The following is a 16,919-nucleotide window of genomic DNA, read 5'->3' as shown; positions in this document are numbered from 1 at the left end:
TTCTATTGGCTTTGAAATTATATGGCTGCGCATGCGCAATGAGGCTCGGTCGGACGTGGGCTCGTAAGAGAAACGGCGTCACACTCTGAGTTAGACACGGGGGGTGACGGCGATTTATTTTAAAGCAAGGTCGGTCAGTAATCAATATTTTATGAAAGTGTAGATGATATTTATAGGTAAATAATGTCTTACTGTGTGTATAATGGCAAAAAGTCTTGTGTAGATGTGTGTTTTTGGGCGGCGGAGTCAGAAAAGTTTTCCGTCCTCCCCCCTGCGAGCCGCGGCGGGTGGTTTGTTCCGGCCGTTGTCAAACTCTGCCAGCCTCCTCTTGTCAGTGCTCGTCTTAAAATGAAGCCGGCTGGACTGCGGCACATGCGGAGGAGACGGAAAGGGAACTGAAAAGTAGAGCTGGCATCTACTTACCGCGCGTTTGAAGCACGCTTTTTAAGATATATATATCTCCACACACAGAGGGCCTTCATGAAGAGCTCCGAGCAGCTATTATGCCGGAGAAAGCCGCCGCAGCCCGGTGCTTGCTCGACACATTTCGTCTATTTATTGAACTCTGAAGCGGGGATTCAGATAGAAGCCTTCCAAGTAGATAGATAGACTAATTTATCCTTTTACGTGTTTTTTATATATAACTTTTTTTTGTGTCGTTTTTACACTTTCGCAGTCGGCATATTTTTATTTTCTATTTAAGCGGCGGGAGACAGTCTGGTTTAGCAGCAAGAAAGCGATGTACAACACAGTATTGACGACGGAAAAAGCCGGCGAGGACGGAGACTGGCGGGATGTGATGATGCCCTACTCCACCGAGCTGATATTTTATCTGGAAATGGACCAGCCGCCAGGTAAGCCGGAGGCCGGTGTCAGCAGGGGGGGAGAAGAGGTGTTGTGTCTGCTTTGGTGTGTCGTGAAACCGGAGGAAAGTTTTAAAGTGCACGTCCTCCCTGGCTGTGATGAGATCCTTGCTCTGTCTGGTTTGAACGGAGCCCCTCAGCCGGCTGTGGAGCCGCTTTCCAGGCTAAATGGCAGCACTTCAGTCTCTCTCTGCTGGTTTTCAGGTTGGCTGCAGCTCTGCAAACCTCCGCTTCGTGCAGACACAGAAATCTGTTCGCAGAACCAGCAGATATCATTTCCCCCGTTTGAATCTTATTTCATATGATCGTTATATGCCAGAGATGGGAGAAATCTGCAGTTAAAATGCAGAAAAACCGAACTCAGCCCGAAGAAACATTCAACATTTGCACCTTAAGAAAACGCAAACCTGTGCAGATTCACAGTGTTTGCCGGATAGTTCTTAATGGATCCTTCTGGAATCAGCTTTGCCCGGTGCTGACGGTGGGAAAGGGGGATGGGGCTCAGTGGGACTGGAGAAGCAAATGAAACCTGGAATAAAAGATCCAGAACATCTTCCAGAACCCAACATCCTTCACTGACATGCAACTATACGTCTTTGTGCCCTTCTTTACCCGACTGTCACCCAGAACTGAATATGTTTCATTCATTCCTTCGTTCATTCATTCCTCGGCAATTGTGCCAGTGTCATTTGACTCCCACCCCCTCTTCTGTCCCTCGGTGTGCTGAATGGATCATGGCGCAGATGGGGGACGCTGTGTTGTTTCCTGGAGGCGCTGTTGAATGCAGTTTGCCCGCTCGCTCTGTCCCTTTTCTCCTGGTTTATCCACAGAAATGTACAGTTCTCTGCTGCGATCCGGAGGCTGTCTCATCTGGGGCAGCTGCCCCAGGTCGAGACACTATTTGTGCCTCCAGATCAAAGCGATTTGACTATGTTCATGATGCTTGAAATGCATATTCAGCATTATGAGAAGTGTGTGTCAGCATGGTGGAAATGCATTGCTTCCATTTTCTGGTCAGATCGTGCAGAGACTGGGTTCTTTTTCTTTTACTTGAGTGTTTTCATATCTTGAATCTTTTCCCGCATATTTTCCCTTTTCATGAAGAGTATAAGTCAAAGCCTTCGTTGGCTCTCTGACCAACTTCTACTCTTCTGCCTTTTGTCTGAGCTGCTGTGGAGGCAGTGATGCTGGATGTGTTGTAACACGCTGGCTGTTTGCTGGCGATTCTCATGCCCAACTGGCTCTGGACACTATGGCATTTAGAGCAGCTGATGCATTTATATAACCGTGGAGGGACTGTCATGAAAACAAAGGGAACAATAGTGTTTTTAAAGCAGGATGCTTGAGGATTTTTACTCATTTTGTATTAAATGTTCAGAGGCTTTTCTGTAGAGCATGTCTTTGTGTTGTGTTGTCTCACATCAGCTGAACCTCTGCATCTTCTTTCTCTCACAGCCCGTCTTTGTTTCTTTGCATGCAAAGAAAATGTGTGTCTTTGCCGTATCGTACCTGGTGCGAACACAAAGACGTGGAGGGGCTGAAAGACGAGGGGAAGTGGGACAGATGACCATACTGTCACACTGGAAGTAAAACACAAAAGCCTCAGTTATAGTGTTTAAATCTGTGTGTTAGTACAGGTGGGGGGGGGGGGGTGATTAGCACAGGTGCAGTGTCGCTGTTCCCTTAGCGGAGGGCAAAGTGTTTCTACTGGCAACTTTTTCTGTGAAGTCTCATCTTTCAGTGGAAAATCACTGGCAGGTTATCATTAAAGGACCATGCCACAGTTTTTCTTTTGCATGCCTCGGCTCATTTACCTACTTTCCCATTTTGCAAATCACTTTGTTGTTCTCTGTCCTTCTTTCTTTCCTTTGAAACAGCATCTTTTCACGTGTGCATCTTACTGCCGTGAAGCCATCTCAGATATAACTTCATTACAGTTTCAACTTCTAATTTTCATATCATCAAGCAGAGTTTGCACGTCTTCAACTGATGCAACAGCAATGCAACTTGGACATCAGTGTCAGCTGTAGAGTTCTCTCTGTTAATCGGTTATTTCTTTGGTTAAATGAAACCACGTTTTACAAAATGTTGATATCTGAATGTCTTTAATCAATCGAATGCTTATCTGAGATGTTTTCTGGAGTCAGAATATGTTTAGTGAATATTGAGCAGCTATACGTCACTATATGGCAGACAATGACTCTGTTACGGACTACTTGAAAGACTATTCTGTTGCAATAATAATTATTTGCAGAAATAAAGGAAGAAGAGAGACTTTTTCCATCAGATTTGCTAAACTAAACATATGGTTAAAGCTCCCAGTAAAAATGGATATTTTCCAAGACATTTGCAAAATATACGGGAAAAGAGCAACATGAATGACAGCAGCTGAGTTGTTCTGAGGCTTCATTCATACACAGTGAAGATGTCAAAGCCTCTTTACATACAGGATGATCATCTGCAGGATTGGATTGACATGTTGGCCCATAAGATGCGTAATCCTCTGAATGTTTGTGGCTGAGTGACCCGAGCATCGTAATCCCAGCATAATATCAAAGAAAAGTGTTCCAACTAAAAACATCAGGTCTTTTTCTTTTTTTTTGGCAATCAGCAGCTTTTATTTCTGGTGTTTCAAACAGGAAAGTGCATGAAATAAAGAATGAATGAGTCACGTTTGCACATGCTAAGCTTCCAGCTGCAGTGTTCAGCAGAAACAACCTGTTGATTTAAGGCTTGATGCCGTGTGTGTGTGTGGTGTCCCAGAAGAAATGGATACACCACCGGGTAACTCCACCCGCCTGCCTCCTTTCTTTCTTTCTCTGGTGAGGCCCGGCCCCCTCCTTCGGCCCCCACCTGCCTGGTTCTCTCCTGATTGGCTAAAGGGGCGTGCCTCCTTGCTGGGATTAGTTGGCGTGTCGCCTGTCTTTTAGGATCAGCCTCGCTCGGTCTTTTCTTTAGTCTGACGGAGCGCAGAGCAACGGCATTAGGAGGAGGCGGCGGTGGAGGAGGAGGAGGAGAGGGAGAGTGAATGAGCTACAGAAAGGAGGGAGGAGGGAACAGCTGAGAGACGAGTGGCAGCATGCAGCTCACACAGAGTGCGATGGTGGAGGACGGTAAGAGACAATCACAATTACTCCGTCAGGGTTGCGTTTCTCTGTTGTTCAACTTTTCTAATTATTTTATCGTTCCGTCCTCCTGCTCTTTTCTTTATATTCAGTAAAACCTGCTTCTGTTTGCACAGAGTTTCAGGGAACAAACTGTATAACAAACGTGGGAAAATATCCTTTTCCCACTTGAAACTTTTCCCGGACATTTTGTTTTACAAATTGTGCGGGAAAAGCTTTTCTGCCTGTTCATGCTTTAGTTTGTCCACAGGAAGCCAAACACAAAGTATTTCACTTTTATTAGTGATTTAAAGACTTTTTATCTCGCTTCTCTTCACATTTGACCAACAACACACTTGAACCCACATGTAGTAGCACCTGAAGCTCCTGGCTGAGTCCAGATTAAAGTGACAGCAGGAACAGTTGATTCGTCCCACACGGGGGAGTCTGAGCAGTATTTTCCTGGTGCTGCATGAGGCTCTTTGTGAGCTCCTGCTTTGTAAAGCAGAGAAGCTCCCGTTCTGAAGCTCTCTGTGTGATGGTCATTGTTCAGGAGAGCTGTGGGTCTGATGACGAGTAATGTTGAAGTGTGGCTCAGCGCTGCTCCTTTGTCTGCCGGGGGGGGGGGCTGAGCTGACGGTCCCCTTTGTTCGCCGTCGCTCAGTTTTTCATGCAGCACTTGTGGCTGATTTAAAACACGTGTGTAAAAGTGATAGGTGGCGTTCTCCTGCTGCGTCCTCTTTGTTGGGATGGTTGTCATCGGTACGTTTCTCTGCTGCATGCAGGACAAAAGAGCACTTATCACAAGTATTGATCAGTGCGTCAAAGGCTTCAGCTCCGCAGATTCTCTGCTCACCGACTCTAATTCATTTTAAAGAGCTTTGCAACCTGTTTGGCTGTGTGTCAGCTCCATTTTCATGTTCCTAAAGGTGCTGAAACAACACGTTTTCTTCACAATCGGATCATATTTGAGCTGTTTTATATTTTCAGATGTTTATTAGTTCTTTGGAAAGACTGAAATGAATAATGTGACACTTTTATTGTCCTTTGTGCGCTCGCTGCTGAGCACAAAGAAAGCTTCTGTTTTAGCTGAATTCATTTGACACGGATTTAAATTGCACATGAAGCAGATTTGCAGCGCAGTCCTGCACTTTCTCCTCCTGACTTTGACGGAGGAACGGTGCAGCTGCAGTAACTGCTCGGCGTGAAAGACTCGGAACAAAGAGGCCTCGCCACCGTTCATGTTCCCAGAAGCGGTCAAGGTCGACTCCCAGCGTTTCCTTATTAACTCTGAATGTGCACGGGGGGGCTTCAGGGTCTGTTGTGGTCATTTGTGAAGGCAAATGTTGGCGTTCTGCAGGAGAGGCGGCATTTAAAGACACTTTCACTATTTATAGGACAACATCTGTGTGTGTGTGGGGGGGGGGTTATGGGTCATATTCAGGGCAGTTGTGTTTGGCACACAGCTGCAGTCTGGATTTCATTTAGACACCAACTGAACGGCAGCCTCCTGATAATAAACTCAACAATCCAGCTCTAAAAACTTTCTAACAAACACATGATCTGGTGTAAAGATCCTGATTGGCTGGTTTCAGGCCACAGCCCGCCTCCTGGCCCTGACTGACAGCTCTCTGAGCCAATAGGAGCCTCCTGTGGCGTCCACAGGCCACAGAAACCAACCGGAGGGTGTGTTGTCAGAGCTTTCATGTCCCTCTGGTGCCTGGAGGCTCTGAGCAGCTGTGAATGAGCTTTAAAGTCCTGCGTAAAGCAACATGGCTGCAGCCGGTGTTCAGACTGTTCTGAGGAGGAAATATCAGACAAAGAGCCACGTTTCTGTGTGGAAAGCACCTGGACACACCTGCAGAAACATCCAGAGCTCCCAGCTGCAGGTATCCACAGGACTCTGTTCATCTGTAACACTGACTGATTTCCTCCTCGTGGTTCTGAAACAGCTGTTCACGTGCGCCGTTGCTTCAGTGGGCAGCGCTCAGAGGTTGCTGCTCACGCAGATTCAGTTTGTTTAGCTGCTGCTAAAAGCTGTTCTGGTGTAATGTGCTGTGAGAACAACCACAGATGCATGAAAAGGAGGAAGGTGTTGAGTTGTTTGGTGGCAGGAGGCGTTCAAAGACCAGAGAAAAACGTTGGAAACCACCTTTGCTGTGGCTGCAGCTGCAGCTTTGTTCTCTGCATGTTTAAAGAATGAATAATTCTGAGTTTGTCACGTGAATAAAACCTGTAAATGCTGTAAGTCGTAACCTGTTTTCTTTCTTTGTCTCCAGCTCTTCCTCCAAAGCCGGCAAAGCCCCAGCAGTCGTCCTCGGTCGGGGTGGGCAGCAGCAGCGGTGCCAAGGATGGAGGTGCAGGAGGCTCTCTGCAGGAGGCCGAGTGGTACTGGGGCGACATATCCAGGTAACGCAGGCCCAGGAGCTCCTGCTGCATGTGGTCCCGTTGTTTGGCTGCTCCTGTAACTCTGTCTGTGCTGCCGTCAGGGAGGAGGTGAACGATAAGCTCAGAGACATGCCCGACGGGACCTTCCTGGTGCGGGACGCTTCCACCAAGATGCAAGGCGACTACACGCTGACGCTGAGGTAAAGCAGCAGCTCGGACTGTGTTAACCTGCAGTTAACCACAGATGGAGGGAAATCGGGGGGTCGAATCTCCTGCTTCCCTGAAAAATAAAGTCCCTCGGGAGGGGAAACATTCAGGAGAATGAGCTTCCTTCATGCTGCACTCACTCTTCTCCCTTCTGTGTTCAGGAAAGGGGGGAACAACAAGCTAATAAAGATCTACCACAGAGATGGGAAGTATGGCTTCTCGGACCCCCTGACGTTCAGCTCGGTGGTGGAGCTCATCAGCCACTACAGACACGAGTCTCTGGCTCAGTACAACACCAAGCTGGACGTCAAACTCATGTACCCCATCTCCCGCTTCCAGCAGGTTGGTACCGACTCTATTAAAGGAAACGTCACGTTTGGCTTCTCTGTCGGAGGATGCAGCCGCTGAACAATGAACTACTTAATGAATACTGATGAGCTTCATCAGGAAGGAGAGTTTCAGCCTGATCTTAAAGGTAGAGAGGAGAGGTGCATCATGGGAGCTCCCCCAGCAGGCTGGGCCTATAGCAGCAGAACTATGGGATGTTTCAGGCTCACCTGAGCCATCCCTAACTATAAGCTTTATCAGAAAGGAAAGTTTCAGCCTGATCTTAAAGGTAGAGAGGGTGTCTGCTTCCTGAAGCCAAACTGGCAGCTGGTTCCACAGAGAGGGGCCTGATAACTGAAGGCTCTGCCTCCCATTCTGCTTTTAGGGGCCTGATAACTGAAGGCCCTGCCTCCCATTCTGCTTTTAGGGGCCTGATAACTGAAGGCTCTGCCTCCCATTCTGCTTTTAGGGGCCTGATAACTGAAGGCTCTGCCTCCCATTCTGCTTTTAGGGGCCTGATAACTGAAGGCTCTGCCTCCCATTCTGCTTTTAGGGGCCTGATAACTGAAGGCTCTGCCTCCCATTCTGCTTTTAGGGGCCTGATAACTGAAGGCTCTGCCTCCCATTCTGCTTTTAGGGGCCTGATAACTGAAGGCTCTGCCTCCCATTCTGCTTTTAGGGGCCTGATAACTGAAGGCTCTGCCTCCCATTCTGCTTTTAGGGGCCTGATAACTGAAGGCTCTGCCTCCCATTCTGCTTTTAGAAACTCTGGGAACCACAAGGAAACCTGCAGCCTGAGAGCAAAGTGCTCTGTTGGGGAAATATCCAACTGTGAGATCTTTAAGATGTGATGGAGCTCGGTCATTAAGAGCTTTATATGTGAGGAGAAGAACCTTAAATTCTATTCTGAATCTAACAGGGAGCCAATGAAGAGAAGCTAAAACTGGAGAAACATGATCTCTGCTGTTAGTTTAAAGCTTGAATAAGTGCAGCTGGACTTAATTTTCTTGCTTCTTGAAGATTTTTTAAGGACAGGACAATAAGTCGAGGTGCCTTTCTAAAGCTTTTAGGATTCCTGCGACTCTAAAGAAAGCAGCAGGGAGCATCAGTGAATCTTTGTATCTGTGGTGAAACCAGAGAAAAAGCTTCACCGACCTTCTCCAGTACCGTTTAAAGTGAAAGAAACGCGGACAGGAAGCTGTTTATCCTTCTGCTATCAGAGGATAAAGCTCCTCCAACATCCAGAACACCCACTTTCCTCTCATTTAGAACCTATTTTTTACTCATTTAAAATCTTTATTCTGCATTTAAAGCAGCTTTCCTACCAGTTTCATCTAGAATTCCCCACCAGCCGGCTTTAGTTGGGTGATTCCAGTTCAGTTTAAAGAACTTTATTTGTGATTTAAGGAAACAACATATTGCCACGCTACCTGAAATAAAACCCCGTGGGGGGTGGAGTCTGTTCAGGAGTCGCCTTTGTAGGCAGAATCAGGGTTTCTGCACCTTTCTACTCTGTCTCTAACGCTTTGGGTTCCTCCCATCAGGACCAGCTGGTGAAGGAGGACAACATTGACGCCGTGGGGAAGAAGCTGCAGGAATACCACAACCAGTACCAGGAGAAGAGCAAAGAGTACGACCGGCTGTACGAAGAATACACCAAGACCTCGCAGGTAAGGCATGGCGGCGTATTAGCAGAGCGGCTGTGGTGTTTGTGCTCCTCTCATCCCGCTAATCTCACCCCTCAGGAGATCCAGATGAAGCGGACGGCCATCGAAGCCTTCAACGAGACGATCAAGATCTTCGAGGAGCAGTGTCACACGCAGGAGCGCTACAGCAAGGACTACATCGAGCGGTTCCGCCGCGAGGGCAACGACAAGGAGATCGAGCGGATCATGATGAACTACGAGAAGCTCAAATCTCGGCTCGGGGAGATCCACGACAGCAAGGTGCGGCTGGAGCAGGACCTGAAGACGCAAGCCATGGACAACCGCGAGACGGACAAGAAGATGAACAGCCTGAAGCCCGACCTCATACAGCTCCGCAAGATCAGGGACCAGTACCTGGTGTAAGTACGGGAAACCGCGGGGTGACGGAGGACCTGAGCGGCTCGGTCAAAACCAGCCGCAACCTCCCGGTCCATTAGCTTCAGAGGGGGGGGGGGTGATCAATCAAAGCTTTCAGCCTCAGTCATTTCTGGGTTAGGGTCAGGAATCTCCAAACATTCCTCCTCCTGATGCTGACAACAGCAGCTGTTAGCTTCCCAGCTAACATCCGGCTGTGTTAGCAGCTGTTAGCTTTCCAGCTAACATCCGGCTGTGTTAGCAGCTGTTAGCTTCCCAGCTAACATCCGGCTGTGTTAGAATCTGTTAGCTTCCGAGTTAACATCCAGCTGTGTTAGAATCTGTTAGCTTCCTAGCTAACCTCCGGCTGTGTTAGCAGCTGTTAGCTTCCCAGCTAACATCCAGCTGTGCTAGCATCTGTTAGCTTCCCAGCTAACATCCAGCTGTGTTAGAATCTGTTAGCTTCCGAGTTAACATCCGGCTGTGTTAGCATCTGTTAGCTACCTAGCTAACCTCCGGCTGTGTTAGCAGCTGTTAGCTTCCGAGTTAACATCCAGCTGTGTTAGCTTCCTAGCTAACATCCAGCTGTGTTAGAATCTGTTAGCTTCCCAGCTAACATCCAGCTGTATTAGAATCTGTTAGCTTCCGAGTTAACATCCGGCTGTGTTAGCATCTGTTAGCTTCCGAGTTAACATCCAGCTGTGTTAGAATCTGTTAGCTTCCGAGTTAACATCCGGCTGTGTTAGCATCTGTTAGCTTCTCTCCTCCTGTCTCTGCCTTCATAAACTGTGTTTTAATGCAGCTGGACTCCTAATAAAGCCTCTTACTTCCTGTTTTACTGTTATCAGACAACACAAAGACTCAGAATAACAGCCGTTAACACCTTAAGCCTCCAGGAGAACGACTTAAATCCAGTTAGAATGACAATGCAGCTTTGAATTATCTGCTTCAGCAGCTCTGAGGGGTGAAACGGTTCATAAATGAACAAAAAGCACCAACTTTGGACCTAAAACACTGAGCAGGTCAGTCAGAAAGGAGTCGAGCAGCACAGCTGACCTCAGATCTGAGAACAGAAGTCAAACTAGTGAGCGTTCAACAAAGTGTCTCCAGTTTAGGGAATGAAAGGAGTCTTTTAACCGGAGTATTAATGCTTTTCTCTCCCTGCCTCTCCTCAGCTGGCTCAATCACAAAGGAGTTCGGCAGAAACGAATCAACGACTGGCTCGGGATAAAGAACGAGAACACCGACGAGTGAGTTCTGTCGCCTGGTCTGCAGTTAGCAGGAGAAAGTGCTGCTGTTGGCTGTTAAACTGATGCCTTTCATGTGTAACTGTGTGGGTGCAGAGGCTACTTCGTGAGCGAGGAGGATGAGAACCTGCCTCACTGCGACGAGAAGAGCTGGTTTGTCGGGGATCTGAACAGGACGCAGGCGGAGGAGCTGCTGATCGGGAAGCCGGACGGAGCGTTTCTCATCCGAGAAAGCAGCAAAAAGGGCTGCTACGCCTGCTCTGTGGTGTGAGTATTTACTGCCCTGCAGGTCCGAGTGTGACGAGGTCCGAGTGTGACGAGGTCCGAGTGTGACGAGGTCCGAGTGTGGAGCAGCATCCTGCCAGCAGTTCTTTACAATGAGCTGCAGCCGAAAGCCCGTTTCTGTCATTTTAAACGGGTCCGAAAGCCTGTTTCTGTCATTTTAAACGGGTCCGAAAGCCCGTTTCTGTCATTTTAAACGGGTCCGAAAGCCCGTTTCTGTCATTTTAAACGGGTCCGAAAGCCCGTTTCTGTCATTTTAAACGGGTCCGAAAGCCCGTTTCTCTTTTTAAACGGGTCCGAAAGCCCGTTTCTCTTTTTAAACGGGTCCGAGTTCTTTAAAGCCCGTTTCTGTCATTTTAAACGGGTCCGAAAGCCCGTTTCTGTCATTTTAAACGGGTCCGAAAGCCCGTTTCTGTCATTTTAAACGGGTCCGAAAGCCCGTTTCTGTCATTTTAAACGGGTCCGAAAGCCCGTTTCTGTCATTTTAAACGGGTCCGAAAGCCCGTTTCTGTCATTTTAAACGGGTCCGAAAGCCCGTTTCTGTCATTTTAAACGGGTCCGAGTTCTTTAAAGCCCGTTTCTGTCATTTTAAACGGGTCCGAGTTCTTTAAAGCCCGTTTCTGTCATTTTAAACGGGTCTGAGTTCTGGAAATAAACCCAGGAGGAGATGGTTCTGTTAACAGAACCCACTGTTCTTCTTCTGCAGTGTTGAGTCCACAGTGTTGGAAAAGCTGAGATTGGTGTGATTGAAGTCTGTTTTAATGTAAACTTCCAGACTGATTGACAGCTCTCTGAGCCAATGGGAGCTCCCTGTGGTGTCCGGTAACCAATCGGCTTGTAGCTGTGAAGCCTGACAGCTCTGTAGATGTTTGGATGGTTTTGTTTCACTGCAGGAAGCTGTTTTAGTTTGATTCAACCTTTAAAGAGTGGAATCAAACATCCGGCTGTGTTAGCAGCTGTTAGCTTCCCAGCTGGTGAGGCTCTCCTTCCTGTTTCCAGCGACTTCCTGTTTGAACGACCTCCTTTTAAATGGAACCGACTGCTTTAAGCTGCTAACTAACCGAAGCCTCTGTGTCTCCTCAGTGTCAACGGTGGGGTCCGAAAGCCCGTTTCTGTCATTTTAAACGGGTCCGAAAGCCCGTTTCTGTCATTTTAAACGGGTCCGAAAGCCCGTTTCTGTCATTTTAAATGGGTCCGAAAGCCCGTTTCTGTCATTTTAAATGGGTCCGAAAGCCCGTTTCTGTCATTTTAAACGGGTCCGAAAGCCCGTTTCTGTCATTTTAAATGGGTCCGAAAGCCCGTTTCTGTCATTTTAAACGGGTCCGAAAGCCCGTTTCTGTCATTTTAAACGGGTCCGAAAGCCCGTTTCTGTCATTTTAAACGGGTCCCAAAGCCCGTTTCTCTCATTTTAAACGGGTCCCAAAGCCCGTTTCTCTCATTTTAAACGGGTCTGAGTTCTGGAAATAAACCCAGGAGGAGATGGTTCTGTTAACAGAACCCACTGTTCTTCCACACTGTTGGAAAAGCTGAGATTGGTGTGATTGAAGTCTGTTTTAATGTAAACTTCCAGACTGATTGACAGCTCTCTGAGCCAATGGGAGCTCCCTGTGGTGTCCGGTAACCAATCGGCTTGTAGCTGTGAAGTCTGACAGCTCTGTAGATGTTTGGATGGTTTTGTTTCACTGCAGGAAGCTGTTTTAGTTTGATTCAACCTTTAAAGAGTGGAATCAAACATCCGGCTGTGTTAGCAGCTGTTAGCTTCCCAGCTGGTGAGGCTCTTCTTCCTGTTTCCAGCGACTTCCTGTTTGAACGACCTCCTTTTAAATGGAACCGACTGCTTTAAGCTGCTAACTAACCGAAGCCTCTGTGTCTCCTCAGTGTCGACGGCGAGGTGAAGCACTGCGTCATCTACAGCACGCCGCGCGGCTTCGGCTTCGCCGAGCCGTACAACCTGTACAGCAGCCTGAAGGACCTGGTGCTCCACTACCACCAGACCTCCCTGGTGCAGCACAACGACTCGCTCAACGTGCGCCTCGCCTACCCCGTCTACGCACAGATGCCCTCCGGACGCAGATGAACCCCCCCACACTGACACTGCGGAGGAGGCGGGGCTCGGCTACCAAACGAGCCCAACAGCAGAGCAGAAGCTCCCACGTCGGCCACTTTGGAGTTAAATATATTTTTACAAGAACATTTTCGGAGGGCATTCTTTCTAAAGACTGCTTGATTTGCACAAGGAAGTTTTAAATGTTTGTGAATGTGAAGAAAAAGGAAGGAAACGGAGGAGGAGGCGTCAGAGTTTCAGGTCGACCCCCCCCCCCCGCTGCTACCTAAAGCTCCAGCTTTTCACCACCGAACATTCCCATTAACCCGCTTCTGTTGGTTCCTTCTGTTTCCTCCCGCCGCCGCCTGCGGTGAAAACACCAGATGATGTAGCATAACGAGGCGCTCCATGTTGGCTGCTGCTGGGGGGGGGGGGCGACAGCAACAGTTCTGTTGTCTTTAGGAGAAAAATCTGCTCTTCTTTTCATGTGGACTTTTTTTGTGCCTAACGGCAGCATCGCAGATCAGAGCCAAAGTCGGAGGGCAAAGAGTCGCCGTGCGTGTGTGTGTGGGCGTGCATGTGGGCGTGCATGTGGGCGTGCATGTGCGTGTGCATGAGAGACCACACATAAAAGTGCGTTTTGGGCCACCAAAGCCGCTTTAATTTGAAACCAAACGGTTGAGACGACCTGCGAATCGAGTCAGAAGCACTTAACCGAGCTGCGTTTGTGACCTCAGGACCTTATTTATTCTTTACTTTCACGTGTTGGACCTGTGGCCTCGGAGGCCGCCGCCCGCTTTCTGTTCATCACCAACCTGGTTTCTGTCACCTGGAGATTCGTTAACCAGAAGCTGGTTTTGTGCTTTTTTTATTTTGGAAAACGGAGCGAAATCACGGGCTGCAGCTCCAGTTGGAACTGCTGAGGTCACAAAGGGTCAGTTCACCTAAATCAGGCCTGGCGGGACGCTACGGTGGCTGAGAGAGCTCAATCCACCGCCAACCGGGGGCGCAAACCCGGGAGACGGCGCTGGTTTGGACCACAAATCCCTCCGTGGATGAAATATTGGGGTAAAATCTGAGCCGTTGGCGGTGCGTTGAGCTCGCGGTTGCCATGGCAACGTAAACCATTTTATGTGTGGTTCAGAAAAACAGGAGTGGCTTAAACGTGTGTTTTAACGCCGGCGAGCTGAAGGCGTGGGCTGAAAAAGGTCAGCCTGAGGTCACCTGATAATCAGAGGGGGGCGTGGTTCAGTTTTTCTAACCGTTGCTTCCTGACCAGCGGAAACGTTTCAGGGTGACGGCCGTTAAAGGTTCCAGCTGATTTTTGCTGCCCCGCCCCCAGCAGACGAAGCTCCGCCCCCTCCTCTGTGTGGTCTGTCGGGTTGTAGAAAGAGGACGATTGTTTGAGAGGCGCTGAAGGCCCGGCGGGTTTCCAGAGGCGCTGAAGGCCCGGCGGGTTTCCAGAGGCGCTGAAGGCCCGGCGGGTTTCCAGAGGCGCTGAAGGCCCGGCGGGTTTCCAGAGGCGCTGAAGGCCCGGCGGGTTTCCAGAGGCGCTGAAGGCCCGGCGGGTTTCCAGAGGCGCTGAAGGCCCGGCGGGTTTCCAGAGGCGCTGAAACCCGGCGGCTGTGACTGAGTGACACCACCCTGGTCGTGTTTCCCTCCTTTTTCAGATGAGTTGGAGCTGAAAGCCATCAACCGTAGAGTTTCTCCTTTAGATGTTAGACTGATGCCGTCACACTGATGTCAGAAAGCAGCCAAACCTTGACTCAGAATTGGACCAAACAGCACAAATGTTCTGGAGTGGTTCTGACACACGCAGAGACCACAAACTGATGAGGCAGGCAGCTCTCTTCTTTAAACGAGACCTTGTTTTTCTGTGTTTCTCAGACCTGCAGCGCGTTTAAAACGTTACATGTTACACGTTACCGTTTCCCCCGGTGTCGGGTCCTTTCAGATCGGCATGTTTCCCCGGTATCGGATCCTTTAAGATCGGCCATATCTTCGGTGTTGGGTCCTTTCAGATCGGCGCGTTTCCCGGGTATCGGATCCTTTCAGATCGGCGCTTTTCCCGGGTATCGGATCCTTTCAGATCGGCGCGTTTCCCGGGTATCGGATCCTCTAAGATCGGCGCGTTTCCCGGGTATCGGATCCTCTAAGATCGGCGCGTTTCCCGGGTATCGGATCCTTTAAGATCGGCCATATCTTCGGTGTCGGATCCTTTAAGATCGGCCATATCTTCGGTGTCGGATCCTTTAAGATCGGCATGTTTCCCGGGTATCGGATCCTTTAAGATCGGCGCGTTTCCCGGGTATCGGATCCTCTAAGATCGGCGCGTTTCCCGGGTATCGGATCCTCTAAGATCGGCGCGTTTCCCGGGTATCGGATCCTCTAAGATCGGCGCGTTTCCCGGGTATCGGATCCTCTAAGATCGGCGCGTTTCCCGGGTATCGGATCCTTTAAGATCGGCCATATTTTCGGTGTCGGGTCCTTTCAGATCGGCCATATCTTCGGTGTCGGGTCCTTTCAGATCGGCGCTTTTCCCGGGTATCGGATCCTTTCAGATCGGCGCGTTTCCCGGGTATCGGATCCTTTAAGATCGGCGCGTTTCCCGGGTATCGGATCCTCTAAGATCGGCGCGTTTCCCGGGTATCGGATCCTCTAAGATCGGCGCGTTTCCCGGGTATCGGATCCTCTAAGATCGGCGCGTTTCCCGGGTATCGGATCCTCTAAGATCGGCGCGTTTCCCGGGTATCGGATCCTCTAAGATGGGCGCGTTTCCCGGGTATCGGATCCTCTAAGATGGGCGCGTTTCCCGGGTATCGGATCCTCTAAGATGGGCGCGTTTCCCGGGTATCGGATCCTCTAAGATGGGCGCGTTTCCCGGGTATCGGATCCTCTAAGATGGGCGCGTTTCCCGGGTATCGGATCCTCTAAGATGGGCGCGTTTCCCGGGTATCGGATCCTCTAAGATCGGCGCGTTTCCCGGGTATCGGATCCTCTAAGATCGGCCATATTTTCGGTGTCGGGTCCTTTCAGATCGGCCATATCTTCGGTGTCGGATCCTTTCAGATCGGCGCTTTTCCCGGGTATCGGATCCTTTCAGATCGGCGCTTTTCCCGGGTATCGGATCCTTTAAGATCGGCGCGTTTCCCGGGTATCGGATCCTCTAAGATCGGCGCGTTTCCCGGGTATCGGATCCTCTAAGATCGGCGCGTTTCCCGGGTATCGGATCCTCTAAGATCGGCGCGTTTCCCGGGTATCGGATCCTCTAAGATCGGCGCGTTTCCCGGGTATCGGATCCTCTAAGATCGGCGCGTTTCCCGGGTATCGGATCCTCTAAGATCGGCGCGTTTCCCGGGTATCGGATCCTCTAAGATCGGCGCGTTTCCCGGGTATCGGATCCTCTAAGATCGGCGCGTTTCCCGGGTATCGGATCCTCTAAGATCGGCGCGTTTCCCGGGTATCGGATCCTTTAAGATCGGCCATATCTTCGGTGTCGGATCCTTTAAGATCGGCGCGTTTCCCGGGTATCGGATCCTTTCAGATCGGTCGTATCTTCGGTGTCGGATCCTTTAAGATCGGCGTTTTCTTTGGGTGTGGCAGAGTCAGCGAGCTGCAGGTGTGAGCAGCCTTTTGTCAGGTTTCTTCTTCTCCTTTCAGACCAACTTTCAGGCAGTTTTTGGCTTTTTTTCAGACGACAGCAGCACACAGGTTGTAGATAGAACCTTGAATGTACAGAAAAGGTCCAGGTCCACAGCTGTTTTCTGTTTTTAAAGCACTACAGGCGCGTTTACTGAGAGGGACCCACACTCTCAAGGTGCTATCAGAAATGCAGGCCCGTTGGTTCTGGCAGACTCATTAACCCTCAGGTGTTTTAAGGTTTACCGAACAGACTACCACACAACAAAGCCAGCCATGTGGAAACCAGAATAAATCAGGGTTTTTCTGCGTAGATGAAGCTAGATCCCTTTGGTTTATCTTTCACTTCAGGAGGATCGTCCCTCGTAGCGTAGACCGAATCATCACTGAGAGGATGTCGCAGCCCCCCCATCGCCACATATTTATTTTGTTTCTTTTCATAGGGAACTCAAAAAATCCCTAACTGTTATTACTTGAAGTATATTGCATCACTCACTGTTGAATGTCTTTATATGAAATATACATTTATTAAAGAAGTAAAGAGAAAACAGAGTTCCCTTTTGTTTATGCTAAGCAGAGTTTTATGACAGATGTACAGTATTTGGTTCCAGGCAGACTCGGAGCTTCTTTAGGAGGAAGCTTCTCTCAGAGATCCTCCGAACAGGGCTCGTTGCACACGTTCAGCCGTGAGGCATTTACATGCAGATGTCCCGTCTATGTCACATAGATCTATATTTACAGCGCAAGAACCGCTCAAA

At 49.3% G+C, this 16,919-nt stretch overlaps 1 protein-coding gene across 3 annotated transcripts in view; it reads left to right on the top strand.

The window, feature by feature from the left end:
• Positions 1 to 12,736, top strand: part of pik3r3b (phosphoinositide-3-kinase, regulatory subunit 3b (gamma)) — a 118,685-nt gene extending 105,949 nt beyond the window's left edge. Inside the window, exons 1-9 of one of the 3 annotated variants that reach the window (XM_072388833.1) lie at positions 324 to 854; positions 6,247 to 6,376; positions 6,457 to 6,555; positions 6,724 to 6,904; positions 8,434 to 8,559; positions 8,635 to 8,954; positions 10,125 to 10,199; positions 10,293 to 10,463; positions 12,357 to 12,736. In XM_072388833.1, coding sequence (XP_072244934.1) covers positions 740 to 854; positions 6,247 to 6,376; positions 6,457 to 6,555; positions 6,724 to 6,904; positions 8,434 to 8,559; positions 8,635 to 8,954; positions 10,125 to 10,199; positions 10,293 to 10,463; positions 12,357 to 12,555 — 1,416 coding nt within the window. In that variant the 5' untranslated portion in view covers positions 324 to 739 and the 3' untranslated portion in view covers positions 12,556 to 12,736. Of the gene's footprint in view, positions 1 to 323; positions 855 to 3,846; positions 3,977 to 6,246; positions 6,377 to 6,456; positions 6,556 to 6,723; positions 6,905 to 8,433; positions 8,560 to 8,634; positions 8,955 to 10,124; positions 10,200 to 10,292; positions 10,464 to 12,356 lie in introns of those variants that run through there. The other 2 variants (XM_072388834.1, XM_072388832.1) reach the window with 2 other exon arrangements.
• Positions 12,737 to 16,919: the final 4,183 nt, after the last annotated feature.

Source organism: Leuresthes tenuis, unplaced genomic scaffold, assembly GCF_036924035.1.
Source record: "Leuresthes tenuis unplaced genomic scaffold, fLeuTen1.0.hap1 SCAF_7, whole genome shotgun sequence".
Classification (NCBI taxonomy): domain Eukaryota; kingdom Metazoa; phylum Chordata; class Actinopteri; order Atheriniformes; family Atherinopsidae; genus Leuresthes; species Leuresthes tenuis.
Note: the sequence above shows the minus strand (reverse complement) of the source record. Positions and strands in the feature narration are given on the sequence as shown.